The sequence below is a fragment of the Chelmon rostratus genome, chromosome 17, assembly GCF_017976325.1.
Source record: "Chelmon rostratus isolate fCheRos1 chromosome 17, fCheRos1.pri, whole genome shotgun sequence".
NCBI classification, from domain to species: Eukaryota; Metazoa; Chordata; class Actinopteri; order Chaetodontiformes; family Chaetodontidae; genus Chelmon; species Chelmon rostratus.
In genome coordinates this window covers 12,807,811-12,831,084 of record NC_055674.1, presented here as the reverse complement: position 1 = coordinate 12,831,084, position 23,274 = coordinate 12,807,811, and the positions used below count along the sequence as shown (strand labels likewise).

The 23,274-nt window shown below is 42.2% G+C and overlaps 1 protein-coding gene across 1 annotated transcript; it reads right to left on the bottom strand.

Moving 5' to 3' along the window:
• Positions 1 to 12,778: 12,778 nt before the first annotated feature.
• On the bottom strand, positions 12,779 to 23,274 carry LOC121621400 (voltage-dependent calcium channel gamma-1 subunit-like). Its single transcript, XM_041957855.1, has 4 exons — positions 23,034 to 23,274; positions 15,610 to 15,684; positions 13,400 to 13,537; positions 12,779 to 13,011 (listed from the first exon to the last, which is right to left on the bottom strand). Exons 1-4 carry the CDS (start codon positions 23,272 to 23,274, stop codon positions 12,779 to 12,781), a joined length of 687 nt encoding a protein of 228 aa, XP_041813789.1.

The window sequence follows — 23,274 nt, the reverse complement described above, 5'->3', positions numbered from 1 at the left end:
TGGGTGGACAACCAAGCAGGATAAAGCAACATGATGGAATAGTGAGCCAGCATTAATCCCATTCACGATTTCTTTATTGGATGCCATGGAACTAACAACTCTCGTCAACCCTGAAACAGCTACGCATGTTATGGAGGAAATGCCCTTTAGCCATGGCTGCCACGGCTGCCACGGCCCGGCTGCAGAACCAGAGGAGGCGGTGGGACGTCTGACGGACGCGAGGGGAGCATGTCGAGCTGAATCATCACAGAGCATTGAGAGACTGTGGCAGCTCCAGTAAAACACAGCTCCGCTCAGCTGAAGGCACGGTGAAGCCGCTGTGTTGTGTTTGACCCTGAAGAGACTTTAGTTTCGTGGGAGACCTGAAGTGAACATCTGCGCGTCTCTCCTTCTGCTCACTGACGCAAAAACATTTAAATGAATCACGCTTGATATTAAAACGCCAAAAACTCGAACAAATTAAATACCTTCTTGAGGATAACATTGCCACTGCACCCTTTTTCTCCTCCAAATACAACAGTGTGATCTCCCTCTATCCTTATTTCTCTCTCTTTCTATCATTCTGTCTTTCATTCTCCCTCTCTCACAGTCACCATGGAGACAACGAAGCTCCTACTAAAAAGCAAGCATATACTGTGTAATGAGAAAAATTGATATTAAGATTGAGAAAACTTTGGCTGTACTTATGTGCTTTCCTCCCACGTTGCCTATGAATGAGTCACAGGCCTGCATGATGGAGACGAGAGCTTTTACTGAGAGAAATGCTCGTTCTGCAAGTGTCATTCAAAGGAACAATTAGCACACGAGCGGCATGGTGCTGCACAGTTTTCCCCATAATCTAACCTGAACCGTTTGGCTCGTAGTGCGCTTGTTTTCTTTTTTTGAATTGTTGCTTATGTCTTATTCTTATCTCTGCGATAAAATTCAAGAGTACAAATGAAAAGACAACTGTTAGGGAAAATACAGTTGGACATCGAGCCATATTTCAAGGCAAAGCAACATTTGATAACCTATTAGCTAAAATTAGCATTCAGACACTTTCTTGCTAACATTACTGTTAGATAGTGTTACACAATTGATAGGAAGGCCTATATTAATTCCAAATTATCAATGGCTATCTTGGACGCATTTATTTACAGACTGGAAGTAAAATGCAGTGGATGTAGTCAAGCTAGTAAGTGTAACTTAGCTAACATTGATGTCTTTTGATCCGACCTCAGAAATGTTACATAAGATAGTAACATTATGGGACATTATGCTCACAAAAAATTCGTGTTGTATTTCTGCGTAATGTTTACACGACTCCAACACAAAAGTCTATTCCAAGCACTTTAGCAGTGATTGTTTTGTGCGGCATGAAGAGGCTGGCTAGACACGCCTGCACGTTACATACGTAACGTTATTACGTTGTGTTTCATTACAGGCTTGTTTAAATTGAATACGTTTGACCTCCAGGCTTAAATAAATGTGTCCAAGATGTGCGCTGATATTTGAGAATTCATTTATGCCCTTTCTATCATATCAAACTGTAATGTTAGCTGGGAAGAAGTTGAATGCTAACGTTAGCTGCTGTCTAACTGTAGCTAGTTTGTCAAACCTTGAAATATGAATGGGGATTATTCAAGAAGCAGTGTCAGATTATTTACATTTACACGTCGTGTAACCTGAAACACAACCGCACATTATCCTTTCCGTAACAGCATTTGAGCTTCTCACTGAGCCTCACAATAGAATAAAATGGCCACCATGTGACTATGAGTCCTTGTGCACAAATTTCTGTACACAAACTGACTCACGGTCAAAACAAATTCTGTGTTTAAATTAACTGGATTTTTTCTCATGGAAATGTTGTGCTTTCACTCACTTTCTATTGTTTTCTCTTCCAGCATCATCAACTGTGTGCGAGGTTAACTACAGTGGCATACACAGTGAACTTTACACAGAATGAGCCAGGACAGTTTAGTTTATTCTCTCTAATCTCCTGTTCTCGCTTCATTTTCTTCAGAGGTAAAAGTGACGTAAATGACGACATGTACAACAACAAAATGACAGACTAAAAAACTTGGACAAGGGAAAACAAAGAAATCACTGTGACACTATTGCTGTTTGCGAAAAGTTCCTAAAAAAAAAAAAAACACCTTTCCAAAATAGGCTGTCGTCTCTGTGATTACCCGTTTCTGTCTTTTTGTCAGTGTGAGTACTATTCATTTCTTCTCTTCCTGTCTCTGCTCTTCTCTTACATAATCGAAAACACATTATGGCAGTGCTCAAGTCTATTATTCCACAAGGGCCGGACTGAATAACGCCTCCATGCTCATCATTCTTAACAATTGTTTCCTGTGCGCGTGTGTGTGTGTTTGTCTGTGTGTTTTTGGGCAATTATTGCCTGACCTTTTCTTCCACCTCTCCTCCCTATTGATTGTGAAAACAGACTTGGATTAATAATTCACAAAAAAAAAAACCAGTGGGAGTTTTGACTACTCCTGTTGCCCATGGCAGCAAGACCAGAGCCTGTGTTTGCATGTTTGTGTGTGCATGTGTATCCCTTTGCTTGTAAGCGCTGTAATGAGTGTGTACCTGTGGGTGTTTTTGTATTTGAAATGCATATTTTACAGCAACTTAAACCCTCTGAACTCTCAGGCTACTAATATCACGACTTCCATTCTGTCATCGCTGTTTGCCCAGTCTTCCCTTTGAATACTTTGACCAAATGTGCAGTATAAAGTGGATCAGCGTGAGCATTGTCATTGCTACCTGTTCCCTAACTGTATCGTCTTTCAGTAATCACATGCTATTAAAGGAATAGTCTGACGTTTTGGGGAATGTGTTTATTTGCTGATAGTTTGATGAGAAAATTGATACCACTCTCATGTCTGTTTGGTGAATATGTAGCTGCAGCCAGCAGTTGGTTATCTTAGCATAAAGCTTAGAAATGGAAGTGAAAGAAGTTTAAAAATGACACTTCACTGTCTAAAGTGTGGTAGTGTGTTGGACTGTTTCTCCAGGAAGTGACCCCATAAAATAGCAAATTGTCACTTGGAATTGTCCAGTTTTGTACCGATTAAACAACTATGTCAGATTAAGAGGTGCTGGTGGGCAGATTTTAGTAGTTTCTACCAGTTTCAGCTTTATGCTAATATAAGATTACTGGCTATAGAGGGCCCATCCTTCTGTCCCCAGGGTCCTATGTTCCTAGGCATGCATGAGGCATGTCTCTTGGTATGAACTACTATTGTTAGATCTTGGTAAGGACTGTCTTCACAGTTCAAATGACAAAAGAATGAAGCGAGATGGATGTTTCTAATGCAGTTTGAATGATAAAAATCCTCTCAGCCTCTATGGAGATATCAAGGTCTTAAGTCAAGAAATCGCCTTCCAGGCATGTAACATTAGAAGGCTATGAGCTGTGGGTGGGTGATTTCAACATATTGACCCAGGGAAACATATTATCTATTGCTGAGATGAGACGCACCAGGTTGTTAATTAACTCCATGTAAACCCATCCACTGCAATTTTAGATGCTCAGAGCAAAAGGGCAAAAAGTCTGCAAATGGAGGGGTCTGGGTAGATGGGGTTCATGTTCTCCTTGAAACCAAAAGTCAACATTGACTTATTTCTACTTATGTACAAGTCACATTATGTAACATACTTAAGTCATAAACAAAATGTGACATCTTATCTTGTATGTAAACACACGTATTTTAACCCAATTCATGATCTGTTCCTAAAGCTAACCAGTTATTTTGGTGCCTAAACCTAACCAAACTGTGACTCTTTCACAACGCTAACTAGGTGAAAGACATGTCATGCAGACGCTAAAGGGTACCTCGTGTTTCTGTATGAGACGACGACAGGTGTGACAGACACATTGCTATTTCCACAATCAGTCCAAGCGTTTCTCCTATGCGGCTGCACTGTGACAATCAAGTCACTCTTGATTGTGAGGTCTTCTGACAGAATAAGCATCATTGCAGATAAACGCTTGTGCAATCAGCTACAGAGACATTTAAAATACTGAAAATGATCTGAGAGGTAAATTTTGAAAGAATTGGCATCAGCAAGCCAAACTCCCGCTCTCCCTGACGATGGCTGTGGTTTTCCAAAACCAACAATCAGACAATCATGCAGACTTTACACAGTACTCGTCCAGGTGTGTGGAGGCAAGACACGGTTGACGCGGCTTGAAACCGGGGACATCGCAGCTCATGGTCAGCAGCTTGACCAGGGAGGTGCTTCATTGTGCAGGATTTCAACCTTTTTTTTTCTCAAGCATTCTCTTTTCGTTCAACTACCTCCATCACATTTCTTGTGTACAAACAAGGCCTTTGAGGAAAGACTGTCCAAATCCCCATTCGTATCATTCATCTGGTCTGTGACTGTGTGGCCATTATAAACACTTTGTCTTTAGGCATGTTCGGTCATGACTTTGCACAAACAAGTTGATTGAGGCATATCCAGAGGCAGCAGAATGTATCTTATTATCTTCATCACACAGTCTGTGCATGCTTACATCATGGCTTTCCGAAAGCTCAGTTTTAGCCATCTAAAACACGAGGCTGGCGTTCTGATTTATCCACTCTGGAGAACATTTTCTCGGTGTGAAGAACACTGGAACACTATAAACAGAGGGTTACAGAGGCTTGTAACCTTTGTCAAATTATTGTTATTAAACTATAAAAGGTCCTCAGACACAATAATTGAGATGATGAATTTACAGGATGAACATCCAACAGAACGTCAGGCCAACCCTGTCTCAAAGGAATGACATTTATAGCTAATTTGCATTCACAATTACATTGTGCTGACAAACATAATCATTGCCTGGATTATGTTCAGAGTCAATGCTTGTTTGAGTGAATGTGATTCGTTACATTTTTATACCACGCTGGCCTTTCAGGGAGGCGGTCAGAGAGGATGGTAGGCGTATGAAGTCAGGTCTCCAGGGTTCATGTCCAGACCGCGATTAGGTTTAGTTAGCGAAAGCACTGTGGTAAAGGTTAGTGAGCTCTCACTAACACTGCTGTGGTTGCCTAGACATGACATAACAACATCAAAAAACATACAAAGTTGGATAATGCTGCAGTCACTATGTGTGGTTCGGGCATTGCCAGATATTATGCGCCTATTTTGGCAGAAAACACATGAAATACATTGTCTGTAAACAAACCTTCAGTATCTATATTTTTATGACTTGCCAGGTGCATTAATTAACAACATTTCCTCTTTATGTTAATACAAAATGTAATTAGTCTGTATTATATTTCCTTCTAAACCTATTTGCAGTTGCTAATTAGTTGTATATAAACATAATTTCTAAGAGACAGAGCTCGTCAGGCATGAAATTTCTTTTTCACGTCAACCCCTATAATTCTATACCAATTGCCAAGTGTTGCTTCAAGTTATGTGAACCTTGTGATCATCATAACTGAGCTGATAATTGGCAGTAATGACAGTCTTGGTGTTCAGTTTAGATTGAAATCAGACACCGAAGCTGTTAATTAATCTGCTTAGTCCACCTTAGAGCAGGCTGGAGACATTACTTAATGAAATCTGCTGCTGCAAGTCTTGGATGGAATAAAAACCAGCAAATGCATTGACTTTAAAGCCAACGTTCGTCTGTTGAAATACAGTCTCCTCTTGCTTAAATCATAGCACCATCTCTTTTCTTTCCAGTATCAAAGCAGTTAAATGTATGTGATTTAGTCAAGCACCCTCAGCCCGGAGGACATCTCATCTGCTCATCCATGCTCCGACAGCTCCTCTCCCTCCAGGCCACAGTGCAGTGTGCACTGTATAGTACGTACAGATGAAGCACTGGTAGTGCATTGCACTCCAGCACTGGGTTGTATTGCCTTATTACAGGTCTATCTCCGCTCAACAGTCACTACCGATCCAAGTCATTAGGCAGCAGAGTGCCTGCTTGAGAGAGCACTGGAGCAGAAAGATAGAGAGAGGGAGGAAGGGGAGAAGGGAAGGAGAGAAAAAGCTGATAAAAAGAAGGTGGGGATGAACCAATGGCTCACTGTCACTGACTGCAGAGGAAAGCGTCAAAGAGAGGAAAGGAAGCAGAGGAAAAGGAGAGGAGTTGAGAGAAGAGGAGAAGATTGAAGCCGACCCAGGAGAGGGAAAACAAAGAAACAGGGTGATTAATGAAGAGGAACACAGAGGAGAGAGGAGGGGGGAATAATTTGCTGCCAGGCAATAAAGAGACACAAAGAGATTGAGACGAAGAAAACAGAGAAAAAATATCAGGAAAAAAAACGATGTGTGACAGAGAAAGAAAAGGACAAAAAAGAAAAAAATCTGGTTTGAAGAGAGAGATTTGGGGATGTAGAGTTAAGAGTGTGGGCAGCAGAGAGAGCAGCAAACAAAAAGCCACATGATAACGAGGAGTGTCAGAGGGAAGGAAGGACAGGTATGACTGAGGGAAGGGGAAATACAGTCATACATACACAGAGTGGAGACAGAGACAGAGAGCTGGGGTGAAAGCAGTACTTCAGGCTTACTCGAGTGTCAGTGCCACTGTCTCCCTGAGGTGAAGAGCTTAGTTCAGTTGAGTCGATCAGCTTTCTTTGCAAACACTGCGCTCTGTCTCCTTAGATCGAATGCAGTGAGACCAAAAAAAGTTTAAGAACAGGACAAAATACCATCAAATGATCAGTAAAATATGGAAAACAGCACAAATGATATATCATTTAAAATGCTGTACAACAGCACTATCCAAGGGTCCAAATACCAACACTCATGGTCTTGCAATGCAAATTTCATTGACATGTCATGCTCAATGACAACAAAAAATCTTGAATCTTGAATATTACAAGTTACGTACAAGTAAGCAGTTGATTAAGTACAAGAAGTGTGGGTACTGGGATAAAAGAAAACAGCAACATTCAGGGCAATTTAGCTGCAGTTTGAGTCATCTTATGTTTTGATTAGCTGAAATATTTAATGTTGAGCACTTTGTCTAAAAGTGTTTAAGCTCAGTCTCTGTTCTGTCATTGCTTCTTTTGCACTGCCGGCAGAGTTTTGCAGCTCTATGGAGCATATCTTCTTCTTCTTCTTCTTCTTCTTCTTCTTCTTCTTCTTCTTCTTCTTCTTTTTCTTATTGAGCATCGAAGGCAAAACAACACAAGGAAGACAAGAAGAGTCAGAACATTAGCAACTTTAAGAGCATTGACAGAACATGGTCACTTTAGCTGTTGTGTGTTGTGTTGGTTTAATGTTGGTGTATGCAGGTGTGTGTGTATGTGTGTGTGTAAACTGTCAGTCTATTGAGCAGAGAGATACAAAAGAGAAAAAAAAAAGATTAATTAAAGAAAAAAGATTTAAAAATGTACACTGACCCTACTTATATAGTTTTGCTTTCTCCAGTGTTGCTACGACTACTAAAGATCATGTCCTCCTCTGTCGGCTGGTCACTATGGCCAGCGTTTTGTCCATGTCAGTTTTTTCGGGATGTTATGTATTTCTCTGAGTCTCTCTGTTGCTGTCAACAACATCAATGTCATTCCACGTTCTTTTTCTTCCCCGTCCACTCCACTTGCAAGAAATCCAACCCTGTGATTTTAAACATTTTTTTGCCAGCTCATACACTCTCTGAGGGACACGGCTGAATGGGAAATGCTTGTACTGTCCTGCTGTGTGTAGAGAATAGTAACAGCTTTGACAGCACTCAGTCAGAGGTCAGGACAGGGACTGACAGCTTTACATTCATAGCAGTGACTCAAAGGACCGGGTGACTCTTGCGAGTGTCAGCTTTCCTCATCAACAAAGCGACACCGAGGCGAGACAAACCGTGGCATTTCTGAGGCTACACCTAGCTGTGGTCACATGAACAGACGTATTTCCGATTAGACTTTAATTCAGCACTCATTTCAATCGCTTTATAAGGTTTTAAATAAGATTCCATAAGTGATCATCTATGTGCAAAGACTAGTATGAAAAGATACAGCCTGAAATTGTGCTCATTCTGAACACTGAATATAATTAGAATTTTACACATTTTTCATAATGTGCAAATCTCACAGCGGTTGTGAGTTTGGGCACCGCCGGTTAAAACGTCTGTGACTGTGAATAGCTAAGTGAGTAAAAGATGACTTCATGCCAAAGAAGCTAAAAGTTAGAGATGAAACATTTCTTTAATATTTTAAGCAAGGTTACACGGGCTCTATCACTGGAGACAGATGTATTCAGCCAGGAAGGTATGAGGATGTGTTTTGTCACCAGTTACATGAAAGCAGTTTTACAAGCATTTCTTTGACGTTTTCCACAAGAAAAACTAATCTTACAAATCTAACAGCATAAATTTGATGCTACAGTAAGCCTAAGTTCACTCCTGCCGGGTCTCTTTTTTGTCTGTTCTTTGGTCTGTTAAGCAAGTTACAATTATTTATGGTCCTGCATTTGCCTCTGCACAAAATTTAGCCTCCAGAATTAATAAACACATCCACAGCTGATTACCATATACTCTATCAACCACTTGGTGCTTCGGCCTTGGACTATGTGCAAGTAACCAAAGGCTCAAAAAATGTAGGATCCACAAGCACAACACATTTTTTTGTGTGTTATCTTAATTGGTATAATATTAAACACATTGTTTCTCACATGGAAACAGGTAGTGCTTGTTTGAGCAAACAATATGAAACGAAACCGCAGGGGAATTCCAGGAATCAAAACCAATGTAGGCAGCACCGAGTAAATATGGTTGCTGGTCTTAATGTACGCTCTGCTCATGCTGGTGTCATTGCTCAAAGGTAAAGGTCTCATGAATGATTTAGGGAGCTTCGTGCATTTATAACATCCAGTCCTGAAAAGCCCTGACCTGCAGTGTATAATGTAAGGTCTCTGGAGCATTTCCAATACGGCTGTTTATCAGTTCAACCACATTTTCTGGTTCAGAGGTTCCTGGACCAAATGGAGTCTGTGAATGTGTGAGCAATGACAGAAGGAAAGCTGAATTCCTTGAAAAGAACAGAAATGTAATTTTCATTCTCCAAATAAGTGTTTACCAATTGACTCTCTCTGTCTGTAGATAAACATATAAAAACATGCCAAAGTGGAATTTTGAACATTTTTGGAAGTTTTATTATAGTTGTTTTGAAAAAACACAGTCATGAACATAAAGTACTTAATCCAAGCATTAACAAATCTAAAATAAAATACAAATCAAGTGTACTGTTAACAAGAAAAATCTGGCTGAGTCTTTTGTCACAAAAACATTAGCATTTTGTTTATTAGACTCCTATGGGAGTGTTGTATTTAACATCTCTTATGATTCAGCTGTTAATTTAAATTACAGGCCAACAGCCGGTCCCTGTCCAGCTGGATATGATGGCAGGATTCAAGTGATCATTGCAGATCATATAAAACAGTTAATAAAATGAAAAAATACAGGTATTGTTTCAATTTCCTAAAACACAAACCTGTACAATGACCAAGTAACTTTTGTGATCGCAGTAAGAAGAATGGAAATGGTCCCCTCAGAAGGACCTCAGAGCTAAATGTAATCATTTCGTCTTGTGTTCCCCTGTGAAACAGCGTCATTTATGGAACTTTAATTTCACCGCACCTGCACCGGCTGAATGACTTCGGGGCCAAAGTGACTCACTGAAAAATAACACATCAGGCGTAGAGGACTGTTTTGCTAACAATATACGACCCTTGTGTAAGATCTACGCAGGAAAAAGAGCCAAATAAGAATGACTGCTGTCAGGTGAAACCCAATTTTTGTGTTTTTATTGGTTGTACTAGAACTGAAAAGGTCATTTATGATTTGAACATAAAAATAATTTAAAAAACAAGTAAAAGAAAGTCTGAATGAGGTTTTCATCTGACAGCAACAATATAGTTGTCTACAGAACAGAATAGTATTTAAGCTTTAAGGTACCGTTTTACATTCATAGGCAATACTTAAATGAAAACGTCATCTGTGTCATACTTATCCTAAATATTTTAGCTTTAGGCCTACATGTCCCAAAAGGAAAGTAACAGTTCAATACATTGCAAATAAAAAAGTTCCACAAACATCTATATCTTTTTAAATGTGAAAGAAATTCTCTACGGATGGTTATTATGTATTTTAAGGGCAGGTACGCTTCATACACCACAGTTAGAGTGTGGTCACAGACAAATTTAGGTAAATGACCGTAGCCTGCCGAGGTGAAGCCGGTATCAGCGTTCACTAAAGTTGAACTACAGCCGACGTGGAGATGCGAACTGGCTCACATGCTGCGTGACCAATCCAACTGACCATTTGCTAAGCCACACCCCACCTTAGTTACTGTTGCTATGCCTGTCAAGCTTTCCATTTTCACAAGGAGCACTATGCAGTCTTCAGTGATACAATTTGCAGATTTATTTGCTTTTAACTTAAAATTCTTTGTAATATTCACAACAATGGTCCAGCCCTTGATTTCAGACGAAGGCAGACAAAACCAGGCTTCTCATTTCTTGCAGCTGATCAATTTCATTGGCTGAATTGACAACTGCTGCTGACTTTAGCATTTGTACTTGGCTAGCTAATTAAGCTAACATCAGCTGTCTCCAGTTAATTTAAAGGGAAATAGTCTTAAATATGCAGTTGGTGGCTACAATCATAAGATCATGCTAAAGGATTGAGGCTAAAGCGACATGTCTCAGATGAAAAGGCAGCACAGACCATGATCCATGGAGAAGACATGGACATAAAGAAACAATAATGTTCTTGTATTGCAGTGTGGAGCTATTTAGTTAGCTAACTAGTATTATAATTATGATAAGGAAAAATTGAAGATCAGACTGTTTCATTCCAACATAACCCCGTTCGGCTGCTTAGTTTGCAAACTTAGACAAGCATGTTAAATTTATGCTTTATTGTTGTGTAATGTGTTTAATTTTTCACTTTTACCATTACAAGTTGAAAGGCTTTTAGGATGACATTTAAACATTGTATTTGGTGGACATGAAGTTATCTCTGGTAATGAACTTGGGGTTTTTGGAGTGTAAAGGTACAGAGCTGCTTACGTTAGCCTCCACTTTGGTATACTAGCATCCACAACCAGTTGTCGCACAGAGGTGAAATACTATGCAGTGGATGTGCTAGAAATGAATTTGACCCATAACCCCCAAAAATTCTGACATGCCGCTGGCTTTGGAAGTAATGCTAGGTTAGCTTACTGTTAATGTGCAGCTGGACACACTGATGCTGGCAAGTTACGTTACAGAAGTTCAAATGACACTTTTTGTGCTTGTGTGTTTGGTTCTGGAGAGAGTTTTAAAAATATACCACCATTGACCCCCTTTATGGACAGGCTGTTGCTCTTACAGCCCTTTACCCACCACTTCATTTTTGGCCCGGCAGACCTGCCATACCTCGTTTCTTTTATGAAGCTATGATAGGACAATAGCTGTTTAGGGAAGCGGTTTAGCAAATGGTCAATTCAATTCTAAACTTTCTCTGCATATTTCTGCGGTTGTAACTATAAAATGCTCCCTAAAAGCAGAATACAATTGCTAACATACAAAGCATAACCCCAAGACTCACCAAATACTATGGACTATATTATGGATCAGTTCCCCTGGACTTCAGTTATCAGGGGTCTTGAACATTGACCTGAAATAAATGACTGATGTCAACAACGGAGTATCAGGCAAGAGCTCTCTCTCTAGACAATCAATGGATTGATTGTAGAAAGTCCTTGGAGAAAAGAAAAGACTGCAGTGACAATAGCCCATTATAACGATTCACTACTTCACTTTAAACAAAGCGTTAGAGTGCAGTTGCTCACTGTCCTTATCTGGTTTGGTGTAGTACACTTTAAATCCAGTCAGTGACATTTATAGTGTGATTAAATTCAGCTGTTCAGATGTTGTCCAATTATCCACAAACAGCCATTTACAATTTTACATTGTAGTTTTGAGCATGATGTCCAACACTATGGCATTTGTTGTGCACTATAACAAGTCAAAAACATTTATTGTAGCACTTGACCCAGATCTCAAGTCAAACCTTGAAAGACAATTCAGCTGTGTTTGCATGTTTACACCAGTTAGTCTACTGCAAATTGTTTGTACTTTAACTTTGTCCAAAGAGACCTGTACGTCTCTAGATTGATCATATCTTGGATTCCGGGCATCCACTGGTTCCAGTCAATTTTAGTACAGAAGGAAAAGCAATTTGCAAAAAACTTAATCTTGCTGTTTTGGTCACATGGTAATGCAGTTGCAAGCAGGGCCCACTTGGTGTGCTCAGGCACTTGTGGACAGTTCCAATGACCTAAACATCAGACATGCGGCTGAAAAGCATTGCATTTATGAGATATGTTGTTACAAAACCAAGCCCCAAACACAATAATGATAAACTATTAACTTATAGACCTTGTAAAAATGACCTTGACCTTGTAAAAAGATGATGTGAGTTTGGTAAATACTTGCTTTTAAAAAGGTGCTGTATGGCACAAGACTCTTAAGTCTTAAACACACCAATAAGGAAGAGATTTTCAAACAATTCCTGCTTTGTTTTACTATGTCAAGATAACAAGAATGTCATTGTTTTTGCTGTGGCTGGTTATCTATCACAAGTCTCTCCAAGTTGATTTTAATATTTTACCAACAGGAACTGAAATTAATGGGCATGGAAGGCGGGAAATTGGGCTAAAAAGTGTTTAATGCTTTGGGAAATAGCTTGCAGTGATGATAAATATGTTTGATAGGTAGTTAAAGGGCTAAAAGATGCAAAACCACTCGTACTTTCTTGTCATTTTATCCAGGCTGTCAGACCTGCCTGTTGCGTCACCTGTGGCTAATCCAAGGTGTCAGGCTCGGCGTCCATGCAGGTCTCCCAGGGGTTGCGCGGCATGTGGGGCATGGAGATGAGGAGCAGGGCGACTCCACTGAGGATGAGCAGGGTGAAGGAGGCGCAGGCGCAGGTAAAGGACCAGGAGTAGTAGTATTCAATCCAGATGGTCTCATCACTGTCAATCATACGCTTGACAGACTGGCGCATTACCTCGACAGAAATGATGATGCATAGTCCTGCATGCCAAAGAACAAAGAACAGTCTGCTGGAAAAAAGTTCCACATTTGCACGGCAAGACTTTTAGTTTTATTTCAACTTTGAGTCTGCAACAGTTGATGTGATGCTAGGTGGGAGTTCACACCCATCAAAGTTAATTCAACACTTTAAGATACCTCTACTTTTCACCCCAGAGCAACTCTATGAGCATTTCCCACCTCCAAAAACTTGTCAGTGAACAATCAGCTTTGTCATCTCTGTTAACTTAGCTGTAATATTCATCACCAGAAGAAAAAGTGTTTGTGATGTTTGCGCTGACACACCTCATTTCAAGTTGAGCTGTACCTCTGAGACAAGTGTAGCACAAAAAAGCCTGATCTGTGATTCACTTTATCTGTCATGTCTGACCTGCAAAGGCGAAGAACATCCCAGCAGGCCGGAGCAGGTAGTCCCGCCCCTTCCCGAAAGAGAAGATGACACACAGGGTGCCCAGGATCATGAAGAACAGACTGAAGATGGCGATGGCTGCTGCTGAGATGTTGTACTCTGAGGAGAGAGGAGAGATTAAAAAAAAAAAAAAGAAAAGGAAAGGAAAGAAATGAGGAAAGATGTGGAAGGGACAGTAAAAGGAAACAAAGAGCGAAAGAGAGGAGACAGACAGGAAAACAGCGCGGAGGCAAGGAGTGATGGGAGGAAGAGGGGCAGCAAAGTGGTAGCGATTAAAAATTGAGTGGGTGGGGACAGAAGGGGAAGTTGCAGTATTCTTTACATAATAATTGTTTCAATATTGCACTCAGGCAAGTTATGACACAGATAATTAGCCTTTAAATTGGCCTCACGTTAAAAACAACAGACATTTATCCAAACTGGCAATAGCACCATTTGCATGACAGAGTAGATGCTGCAGGCTTGTAACAGGATGATTAGAGCATCTCTCGCTCTTCCCGCTCGCCTCCCCTCCTGTCTGTTTGTTAGATAGAGATAATCTAGTCTTTCCCTCTCTCTACCACTCAGACTGTGATAGAAATGATCCTCGGAGCATCCTATTCCATCTCGGCATCCCGACTGTGGAGAAACACCAGGTGTAAAATTACCTTACGCCCGGTGCAGGTCGGGCTCGCTCTGTGTCTGAGGATTGTTGGTCTGTGTGAGCATGCATGTGTGAGACGGTCTCTGTCAATGTTTTCATGCATCCCCTGCATTTGTGTTTCCCCATGTTTGTGCTCGACCCTGTTCACTCCGTGTGGTCTTCCATCGGAAGATTTCCGTGCTGTGCCGATTGGAAAATAAATTTTTGTTTTTCATTCTATGACGTAGTTTCTGCTGAAACAGTAGGTCGGGGTGGAATAAGTGCACGGTGTAAAAATACGGCGTCCTGCACAGGAAATAATTTAGACATTTTCAGTAGAAGTACAGAGGTATGCACATTGAAATTTAATTAAGCACAAAAAGTACTCAGCATGCAGTATGGCCCATTTCAGAATAAGGCATATTATATTCATTGACATGTACATTGTTGCAGTTAATTAAGTTGGAGCTCATTTTTCACACATTTCCAGACAGCTTGCTCATTTCCCAAGGGAAAAAAATAAAGTCTTTTTCCATAATTCTAAGTAGAAAGTGCAATATTTCTATGTAAGATGTAGTGGAGTTCAAGTACTGCGTAGCAAAAAATAGAAATACTCGACTTGTACTTGAGTAAATGTACTGCAATTGGCCATGTCTGTCAGTGCACTTAAATGTAAAATCACCCTTGAACACAGTTAATTGAATTCTTTCGCCTTTCACGTATATACTTTGCTTTTCAATCCGACCTGTGATTAATTTATTCTCGATGTGCTAAGTAAAGCTTTTAAAAAAGCCTGCATAAATGTACCCAACAAAGAAAGCTGCCCTTCCTGTCTGCACACCATGTTGTGCTTATGACGCCACACAGTGAATGTTGACCTTGTACCCTGTATGAAACACAGTATAAATGTAGAATTTTCAATATGTGTCTTCACTAATTTCGCCAACATGTAACCGCGCACCGTACATCTGCTGCAGTTCATCTAAAGCTCTGACAACAATCTGGAATGGCTGCTTTCATGAGTATCTGACTGTGCGTTCCCTCCTGCGTCCTTGTGTGTTCCTCTGTGTCTAGTCAGAGGGTGAAACGGTCAGCCAGCGAACACACACACGGAGGAGCTGCTTCCTGGAAAAACGCTCACTTTGAAAATACCGGTCTCGGCAAAGCGGGGAAGATGAGAAGATGAAAATCAGAGGATATTGGAACAGATATCTTTTTAATCTGATATGAGCGATGCTGTGCGTGTAACTGAGTTAGTGTTTAAACGTCGCCTCGTTATATTGAAAAGAAATGTGTCTGCTGCTGCAAATTAGTTGTGCAAGAAAGGAATGTGTAGAAGAGAAGTGTTCGGTTATTGTAGGGGTCTTTTATAACATGGGTACGTGATGTCTGATCACAAATCCATGCAGAAAATTACTGCATGCCTTCTTTCCTCTTACTTTACCAGAAATGGTTTCTGGTACATTTCTTTCTCATCACAGACAGGCAGGTCTGAAAAAGTCGGGATCGGTTGTAACAGTAATCTGGGTGGCGCTGAGGAGGCACCAACCTTTCTGGGTCTTGACTTCAAAAACTTCGGCTTCTTCCCCCGAGGTAAAGTGTTTGAAGTAGGAGCAGTTTTTTGCTGCAGAGTGAGACAGAAAGAGAGAGGAGAGGATGAGAGGGAGGGTGGGAGAGAGTGACTGACAGAGGCAGATCAAACATGAGGCAGAGAGAGCAGGTGGCTCAGGTTTTATCCGTGCCGCTACGCTACACTACACCAGCGACTGATGTAAAGGTTAATGTAAACCTCTCAGCAGAGCCCATTACAAAGCTAACATGTACATTAATGAGACACACAGCTATGAAAAAGTGAATATGATATGCCTTCAGTACGGAGTTCTGGCTTGGTGGGTTGCTGCTGGCCCTGTAAATAATATTTTTACATGTACTCAGTGCCTTCACTTCCACACAATTCAGCTAGCAAATTTATTAGAGTTTATTACATTCTTGTGTTTCGATGCAATCTCATTAGTTTTAACTTGTGGAAATAAAATATCCCTCTCAATGACACCATCATGAAAGAGAATCTTGGCTCTTCCTTAAAGTCAAACTGCAGTTCTGAACGAGTCTGCCCCATCCCAGCAGCTCACGGCTCACGCACGTTTCGCCCGGGCGGATGCAAACCGCCTGTGGTTGAGACATTCTTTGTACTCACTATGTGCTCGTTTGTCATCTCTCTCTCCTCTAAATTGGTAAAGAGTAAGTGCGTGCAACTGTTGCAGCTTCTCTCTGGCTGTTTGATCAAATGTACGTTCGACGCCGCCCCCGAATCGCAGCAGTGTTCTGTGACTTGATGTCATCCCAAAATAAAATGTCTCAAAGTCAAATCCTTCACTGTCCTCCGTGTGTTTGCTTCTTAGGAATCAGTTCACACCCATTCCCACAAGGAATGATAGAGTTCGGCATTTTGCTTGCCCAATTTGTAGTCCTTTGACCACAGTCTTCAATAAAGCCCCATATAGGAAAACGACTCCCGGGTGCAGTCATTGCCCACACATCCCTCTATCTATTTGCTGCCTCTGAGGGCAGCTGGGCTAAGAGGGAGGGGTGGCAAGGATGTAAAGGCCAAGTGAGTGTCCCCCCTTTCCTCCACTCACCATCCATTCTCGCTGAGATTAAACCCATAAAGCACACAGGTGCTTTCTCTGTCCACACAGAGATGGACAATGTTTGTGTGCTGTTGTCTTTGTGTGTGTGTGTGTGTGTGTGTGTGTGCACATGCTATTTTTGTGTATGTGTGCACCAGGCAACAGAGGAACTGTTTGTTACCCAGGATGAGAAAGAATCACTAAAGAGGTAACCTAGCAACAGGCTGCTGCTGGTCTATTTACCCATGTAAAGGCATATCAAGAGGAGTTTTTGCATGCGATATGTGCGTGCATGTGCATGTGTGTAATACTACATGCGTCTGGAAGAGTGTGTGTGTGAGGGGTGGACAGGCTGGTGGTAGGGAGAACTGGAGGCGGGGTCACAGTGCAGCTTGGTTCTGTAAATATATTATTTTCATTAGTCTTCTCTTTACCTCTGGGGCTAAGCTAATCTAAGCTAATTTGTGGTGGAGCGTAGCGCTAAGATTTACTCAAGCCTCTATGAAGACTATTATCAGCCCACCACACAAAGACAAATAGAAAGACCCGATTTCTACAAAGGGAGCTCCAGATTCACATTCAGCCTCTAGTTATCTGCTTGATCCCAATTAAGTAAGAAGAACAATTAGAGAGCAGTGAAAGACAAAGAAAGTTAGGATAGACGACTTCACCTTTTGACAAACTCCACCCCCTTTAGTTACTGTTGCTACACCTGTCAAGCGATCAATCTAGCAAGGCACCTATGCAGTTTACAGTAGTACAAATTCTGGCATGATAGACTTTTTGTCTGGGTGATGCTAGGCGTCCCAGATGCTGCACATCAGGTCGTTTCGCACGTCACACTGCACGGATATAGACACCCGATTGTCGCTCAAGTTTGGCCACGACGCTGGTAATTCTTCCACCACGTCAAAATCGTCTCAAAATTGGCCTAGATTTGTGTGGTCTGATCCTGGCATTAGTCTGTCTTTTTGTCTCTTTTAGCTCTGTTTTTGGACTCCAGAGGGAAATATCTGGTTCTTCAGCCGCTAAACGCTCCACTATGTTGACCAGCTGGTCACTAACTGTGTGTGTCTGCTGTTTGGTGCTAATGTGCAGTGGGTTTTTAGAGCTTTTAGCTGAAAACAGCTGCCTGCTGTAGCCAAAAACAACAGTATGAAAACTGTGAAAGTGAATTAAAAACAGTAAAGTAATGTTCAGGGAGGAGTACCTACGGTGGTGGCTAAAACCACAAGAGGCACTCTCTGGAGCCAGCATTTGGCTTGTCTGTTCTGGGCTACTGTAGAAACATGATAGTGCAACATGGAGGACTCTGTGGAAGAGCACCCGCTCCATCTGTAGATAAACAGAGCTCGAAAACACAATGATTTTTAATTCCAGGCCATCAAACACTCATGAAAACATCATTATGAATTCCATTACTGCCAAAAGATCCCCTTTAATCCTGCACACCGGTCCTTTAACTTTCGGTGCCAGGTTCTGTTTGTATTAGCCATACTGGCTCATTATTCTGCTTCTAAACGAGCACTCACACTGTCCAGAAACAGTTACAAACAAATCTGGCTTGCATCATAACTTTAGATTGTGAGCGTTCACTGAGGGAGACAACATTTGGGTGCATATAATTGACCTTGCAGTCTGGCTAATGGGGAGATTTAGTTCCAGGGGGAGAGTGATTAAAACGAGGTATCGCCTGTCATCTTAGTTTCGCCTCTTTCCATTAAACCCTTCTGCCCCCTCCTCTCTTTGATATGCAGCTTCTCCTTCATCCTTTCTTTCCTCTCCACTCTCCCCTTTCCACCTGTCATCTTACTTGTCTCACACTTCAACCTCAACTTCTTTCAGTTTAGTATTCTTGTGGTTTTCCATTTCCTTTTACAGTTGGTTTATACGCTCCTGTCTCTCCTTCCACTTTTTCCCCACTTATCCTTGAAAGGTTGGGAAATACGAGGACTGGCATGTAAAAACAGGTGGCTTTTAACAGAATTCAGTCTGGCTTTTCCATGTTTTCACCTATAATGACAGCTGCACTCTCGTATATTTTTTTGCAGGAGTGTAACAGAAGAATGACCCACCAATTCTGGGTCAATGTGACTAGGATGGGTGGTGGTGGTGGTATTTGAATGGCTATTCCACCCGGAGCTCTAATAACTGGGACACAGCAGCACAGGAGAGACCTCACAGCCTAGTCCTGAATATGCATGTGTGTGTGTGCGTGTGTGTGTGTGTGTGTGTGTGTATGGCCTGACCCTTGTCATAAATTCAATACATCTAAGTTTGACTCTAATCATCATACAATCACCACAAACTGCTGGAAACCCCGGCATCTCATTCAGTAGTTATCTGTGTAATTTACATAATGGGAAATGATTCATTCAAATTTTGATCCTTTACTTGTTTTCTGAATGCCAAAGCAGCGCAACACCTCCACAGCTCTTGCTCTGCACTCGAAGCAGGAACCTGGTGCACGAGAGATGACCGGGTGTCCAGAAAGGGAAAATAGTGCTTCAAGGTGACATCGGTGCTTTTGAAGGTATGAATAGGGGGCACCTGCTGGGCACTGCGTTGCCGAAAGAGGAAGGGCGTTTTATTTTGAAAGTGTTAGTGCTCTGGTTCTAATGTCTTTCCACCGTAGGGCTACAAAACATGATGTTTGACCACTTGGAAGCTGTAAAACATCCCTGATAATAAATTCCCCTCCCTAGCTTCTTTCCTCGCATACATGTAGGAACACACACGTGCACTAAAGCACCATTTATGCTCTTTATTTCCCAGCCGAGCTGCGCGGTGTGATCCATAAAGGGTTTGTTGGATTTTTACAGCACTCAAGCTGTCATGCGTCATTTGTGGGAAGCTAATTTCAAAAGTCATTGGGTTCACCGCTTTGCTGCCGTTGTTATGCAACCCTTTCACAAAAGCAGCGTAATTGTGCCTATGTGAAAAACTGTTTGTGTGCGTGCCTCTCGACGACCGACTCCCCCTCTGTTTGGGAAAATGCAAATGCATGTCATTAAGTCCAATCACCGCTGCTTGCTGTTCGTCAAGGATGTAATCTGTTACGGTGTGCTCACTGTGAGCTCAGGGGGGTTTACACCATTGTGCTTTGCTTATGTGCTAGACCCTACAACGCACCTTAAATTGAGAAGCAGATGAAGCAAAGCTAGTGCTGTTGTAATCCAGTCAGCCACTCCATTAGGCTCCAAATTCAGGGACCAGTTCCTTTGGCAGATCCATCGCAAACTGTATTAGAGCTGTCACCAGCCAAAATGATCTAAATATTTGTTTGGAACTGTCCAAAGATGCCGTAGGTTGAATTCTGGAGTACAAAATCTCTGGAAAAGTCAAAATGGCTCCATGACGCAGGCCTAATCATGAGGTGTTAAAGCTGGTGTTAAGGTTGGCTTCTTAAGTGCGAACACTGACTCCCTCAAAAACGAAAAAAAAAAAAAAAAAAAACACCTGTGACTTTATCAGATGTGAAGCATTACTACACATGTGAAATCAGACACAAAGTGTGCGATCCAGCCCAAACCTTCAGTCGTCAGCCATGCTGCCGTTCCCGATATCACTCTGTCGGGGAGAGAGCAAACAGCTGAAGCCAGAGAGAGGCTGTGTTTCTCTCTGGTCGTCTCTGCTGTCAGATTACACCAACCTGGCAGAATGACTAACTGGGTGCCAGTGGAGATAACACTTGTGAAGAAGAAACCTGTGGATGCTTTTTCTTGGACACTGGTGAGGGACAGTCATCTTCGCCTGGTGAGGACAGTCACTGAAGCTCATTTTCTGAACAAGAAGCAGCATCTCAGCCAGGGGCTTATCCAAGGGGGGGTTGGTTACCCTGAAATCTGATTGGCCAGCCCTGGTGATCTGTGTGCAGACCAACTGTCAGACGAGTATTTTTCAATGTGCGTTGTTTTCTTTTGTATGTAGCTCACTTTTGGAGGTACATTTCTTTATGAGGATTTAAAGAATAAAATACAGGAATGTAAGAGATTGTAAGATACTGCAGCGTAATTACAGTAGATATGAGAAACAAAAGTTTTTCTGACATGCGCATGTACTGCAAAAAAAAGTCTGGACACACCACTGATCTCACCCAATGTCATCTTCACATTACGCAGCATAAAATACAACACAGAGAACGAGGGGCACACCGCCACGTGCACAGATCCTTCTGACGGCACTGAGGACGGGTAGAGATGGGCTTGTATAACTAAACTGCTGAGCTTGGCGTGGGAGCAAATGGCAGTGCTGCATAGACCCACATCACATCACTAGACTTTTTCAGGCATCGTGAGAGAATGACTCATTTTCCCCTCAAAAGCCAAGTGTGGAAATATCACAGTGGTTTCTGGGTCTGTAGACATGAGGTCTCTGACAAAACAGTGCCCTGTTTGCTGCTGCATGTAAGACAGGTGAGCTGCCTACAGTACATCCTTCATACACTCCACAGGTAAGTGTTTGGTTCATTGGGGGGAAAATGTCAGATTTCTGTCTCTTCTGGAGGCCCGCGATGTTCACTTCTCCCCACTGAGGGCCTTCTTTGAACACTGTGAAAGTGCTCCCTCTGTGCCCACCAACAGAGGCATCCCTGCCTCAATCCTCCTCCTGTTTTCTCCCCAATCCCCCTCAGTCCTCCTGAGTCTCCCAGGTGTACTCTAACTCACGAGCTGGAGTGGGAAGCAACACTTCATTAAGGCCTGTACTGATCCTGAGGAGCTGGAGCTGGAGGCTAAAGTCAATGATAGAGTCAGAGTGATATCTCTCAGTCAGGCTGCAAGGCACGCACACACAGCCAGAGGCCAGAGAGACACTGTTTACCTTCTAACAGAGCTTGTAATTAAAGCTACAAGGCTATTTCGGAGATGCAGGCTTTAAATCTGACACCGAATGCTTTTGACTTTCTTTTTTGGAATCACGTAGCGTATGCAATGTTATGCAATGAGGGAAAAGAACTTCCAAAATGGACTTGTAGGTTGGAGATCACATTTTTGAATTTCTGGACCCAGGGGTTTTTTTATAGTTCATTGGGGGTTATTTTGGAACCAAAAAATTAGTGGTTCTAAATCAGGATTCCTCAAAGTGGGGACCATGGATCAAAGCTGGCCTGCCATAAGGTCCAGCAGATGTTTCTAGCCCACCAGAAAACTATTTTCCAGAACGATTCAATACTTTTCATAATCTGAGCACAGTGGGCAGAGTGACACTTCCTATATCCTCGTACCATTTTGCATCTTAACCATGCAACACTTGCTGGCTTTTGGCCCATGGCCCACCATTAAGCGAAAAGGTTCGGGCTCCCCTGATTGAAGCATTGTACGAACCAAGGTTTCTCAGCAGCATGAGAAAATACTGCTTGATTTAGGTTCTGCCCTTAAAAACCGCTCTGCAGCAAGCAGTGTGGAGTTTTTCTCTCTCGACTCGAGGGTCTAAGAGCAGAGGTGTCGTTTACTGTACAGATTGTAAAGCCCCTTGAGGCAAATTGTGTGACATTGGGTGATATAAATAAAACTGACTTGACTCCGAACAGTCTTGTGTCTGGTTTGATCAAATATTTTATCTCTTTTGCTGAGTGTCCCGCAGCACAGACGGAACAGATTCGTGTTATTGCCATGTGAACTGTGAAGTACCGCAGCGATACTCTTCCATTACGCACTTGACTTCAGCTGTTCGACAGCACTTAATTGGCAGTGTGTTCAGAGACTTCCTCTGTGGAAGATAATGATGGTTCAATGAGAGGCTGGCCGCAGAAGCGCTACGCATTCAGTCCAAACACACACACACGTGAACATGCCATGTTCACGTGTGTGTGAGAGGCAAGAGACAGATGAAAGAACGAGTCCAACCTTCTCTTTTCCTTCACTTTCGCTGATTTTTAGATGTGAAAGCAGCAATATTTTAGGGTTTGGTGCACAAAGATTAACAAAAATCATGAAGTAATGGGGAAAAAAAACATTTTTGCATAGCTGGAGCCCACATACGTCGAAGACAAAGCTTAATTCCAACTGTGATACAAGTGAGTAGATGAGAGCTAGCACACGTACCACCATATTCAGCTCTTAAGTCCATTTCTCTGTTGTTTTAATTGGTGTTGACCTGCATGTTTGCACAGATACATAAAACAGAACTGCAGTATGAATATTTCTTCTGGCAAAAACAAAAAAACCCTCTTCACTGTGACCACACATCAGGGTCAATTAAGCCAGGAGAGCTGTCAGTCAGCAACCACACAACAAATTCACTCTGATTACAGACACAAATGTTTAGCCTTAAGCAGGGAGAAACAATAATCATCAAACACCCCGTTTTTATTCACCGACAGCAAGATAAAGAGGCTCCATACCTCCGGGTAAACTGATGGGGCCGCAGCCTTTGCCCTGAGGGTCCTCCTCCACAATGAAGATGCTCTTCTTGCAGAGCCTCCAGAGGCCAAAGTGGGCCGCCTCACAGGTAGCGTTGAGCTTCTCCACCCGCGGGCTGAGCACGGCCCAGTGGTCGGTCACCACCGCCGCCAGCATGGACGACATGCCCACCAAGATCACCACGGACGTGATCTTGACCTTGGTCGCCTGCTCCTCAAACAT